The sequence below is a fragment of the Aplysia californica genome, unplaced genomic scaffold (assembly GCF_000002075.1).
Source record: "Aplysia californica isolate F4 #8 unplaced genomic scaffold, AplCal3.0 scaffold00205, whole genome shotgun sequence".
NCBI lineage: Eukaryota > Metazoa > Mollusca > Gastropoda > Aplysiida > Aplysiidae > Aplysia > Aplysia californica.
Genome location: NW_004797475.1, coordinates 348,047 through 350,546, shown reverse-complemented (window position 1 = coordinate 350,546; position 2,500 = coordinate 348,047). Strand labels below are relative to the sequence as shown.

Sequence of the window (2,500 nt, the reverse complement as noted above, 5' to 3'; positions counted from 1 at the left end):
AGTCCTTAGTAACTGAAAATATACATTTTTTGAGCCTTTAATCAACGTTTTTCAGAAAAATAAACACAGAAATGAGTTCTTTAATTGGCATGAAAGGTGTTGAGCCGTAAAACAAAAATTTGATAAAAATTCACAAACCTGCGGAAAAATGCAAGTTTCTTCACTTTGATTATTTTGACGAGAGCCTGATTCCACCACGCTGCCTCACATTTGTAAAAAATTCTACCAGACTATAATATAACAGCGAGAGCGTACAGCCAGAGATCAGATGGACACAGAGGAAGAGGCAGCCCCAGGAAAAGATGGATAGAAGTAGGCGCGATACGTCAACTGGGCAAGACCGGCGGAGCTGGTAACTTTTAGTCAGCTATAGTGGACAAGAGATTGGCTGCTGATAATAGTTCTTATCATTAAACCCAAATTAATATAATTGTGAGGCGAGCTGACAAAATGAGTTACTTCTCGCAACCTATGAGTGCAGACGTCAGCCGAAAATAGACCCATGCAATTTGTAGATTTTTAATAGATTCCATTTTTTCTTCAAGTTAAAAACATGTCTTTTATCATTTCAGATAATACATTTTACAAATCCAGCCTATATGATTCATGTATCTATCTGTGTCTATAGGCCTAAAATCCAAGACTTCACTCATTTTGTCAGCACACCTCACATATGCTCAAAGAGCCAATAATGGCCTGCCGATGTGTTGTCGCACCACAGACTCTTGTTCCTAAATCTCAGTTTATCTCGTTGGCTCACAACATTGTTGTGCTGTCACGATGCACGCTTTCGTATCGCGCGCTCAGCGTTTTAAAAAATTTAATTTAATTTTTTTAAATAGTAGAGGGTTTTACGGCGCTCGCAACAGCATAATGTCATATGAGCGCCAAGGGGTGGGTGTCAACAGAGAAGTCTTTACAGGGAATCAGACTTAGACTGCTCACCCCTCTAGCCTCAACAGCACAAGGTCTGCTTCGACTATCAAGGCACACCGGAAATAGCAGGTCACAAGAGAGTGACAAACATACGAAAGAAGTAGAGGAAAATGACAATAGTATGGATCAGGAAAGAAAAAGCAGCAGTTCCCTGTTGTAGATCAGGCACAGTTATGAGCGTGACATGAATCAGCCCATTTACAATTCTAATATGCTTGGACGAGAAATGTCCCCCCTTTGGGAATGGCCTAAAGACACAGGGGGGGGGGGGGGGGGGGAGGCGCTCAGCGGTGACGTCACCCAACTCTGCGAATTGAACGATTGCCTCCAGAGGGATAGAGCTCGCAAGAAGATCACATTTCTTGCTAATTTGGCTCTTCTGTTGCTTACAACGGACGAGACTGTCTTTAACGGTACATCTTATAATTGGCCACTTTTAAGGACACGCGGGCTAACCCAGATTTCGGGGGTTTCCAGAAATCTTGACCTACACCAAAAGTGTGTATTGACCTACCTGTACGAATAGTTTGGTTTCATTGGTGTGTATATTTGTTTGATCATAGAGAAAACTCTTCTTGACTTTTAAAGAAACTGAACAATGGACAAAAACTTTTCCTTCGATTTTCTCAAAACATCATGTTTCAGGATAGCCCTCTTGTGCTTAAAAGCGACCAATATCAGCAGTAATATTCATCTTTAAATCAATATGAATGATAGCGGTCAGTTTCACAAACCACGAGCCGCCACTGTATAGCCTAGAAGGGTCTTGGAAATAGCAGACACAAACACTACAACATGCAATTGACGATACAACAAACAAGAGAAAGACATTATTTTGCTTTTCACTTCCACGTTGTAAGGTAAGGAAACAGAGGTCAGAAAGAGTAAAGAGGATAGTAGTTATGTCAGTCTAAGAGTGTATGTATATGTACGTTCAGGCACGTGTATTTTGTGTTAAGATGAAAGTATTGAAAGTATTGTAAATCATCGAAAGCCGTACAGTACCGTACAGGGGTGGGCGCTATACCTATAGAAATGATCTTTTTGTTCTCGTTGTTGTTGTTGTTGTTTTTGTTGTTGTTGTTGCTGTTGTTGTTGTTGTTGTTGTTGTTGTTGTTTTTGTAGTTGCTGTCGTCGTTGTCGTCTTTGTCATCATCATCATCATCATCATCATCATCATCATCATCATCATCATCATCATCATCATCATCATCATCATCATCATCATCATCATCATCCTGCACTTCTCCTCCCCTGATGCAGGATATGGCACCCTTTCATGTACATTATAAACACGCTAGACGAGGACTTCTCCAGTCTGGAAATGGCGCCGTCCCTTGAGCTGTCGTCTGCTGGTGACGTCAAGCACGAATTTGGCGCCATTGTGATGACGTCATGTAACTATGACCTGACTTACTTCCCCTTTGACGAGCAGACGTGTGCGATCGTGATAGGACTAAAGGGGGAGGGGGTGACACTCAGGACACAGGTACAGGATAGTGTATGTGTGTGTGTGTGTGTGTGTGTGTGTGTGTTTGTGTGTGTGTGTGTGTGTGTGTGTGTG

At 41.8% G+C, this 2,500-nt stretch overlaps 1 protein-coding gene across 1 annotated transcript in view; it reads left to right on the top strand.

Moving 5' to 3' along the window:
• The window catches only part of LOC101858941 (5-hydroxytryptamine receptor 3A-like), an 11,618-nt gene that overhangs the window by 7,616 nt on the left and 1,502 nt on the right, over positions 1-2,500 (top strand). Inside the window, exon 4 of the mRNA XM_005099205.2 lies at positions 2,200-2,425. Coding sequence (XP_005099262.2) covers positions 2,200-2,425 — 226 coding nt within the window. The remainder of the gene's footprint in view (positions 1-2,199; positions 2,426-2,500) is intronic.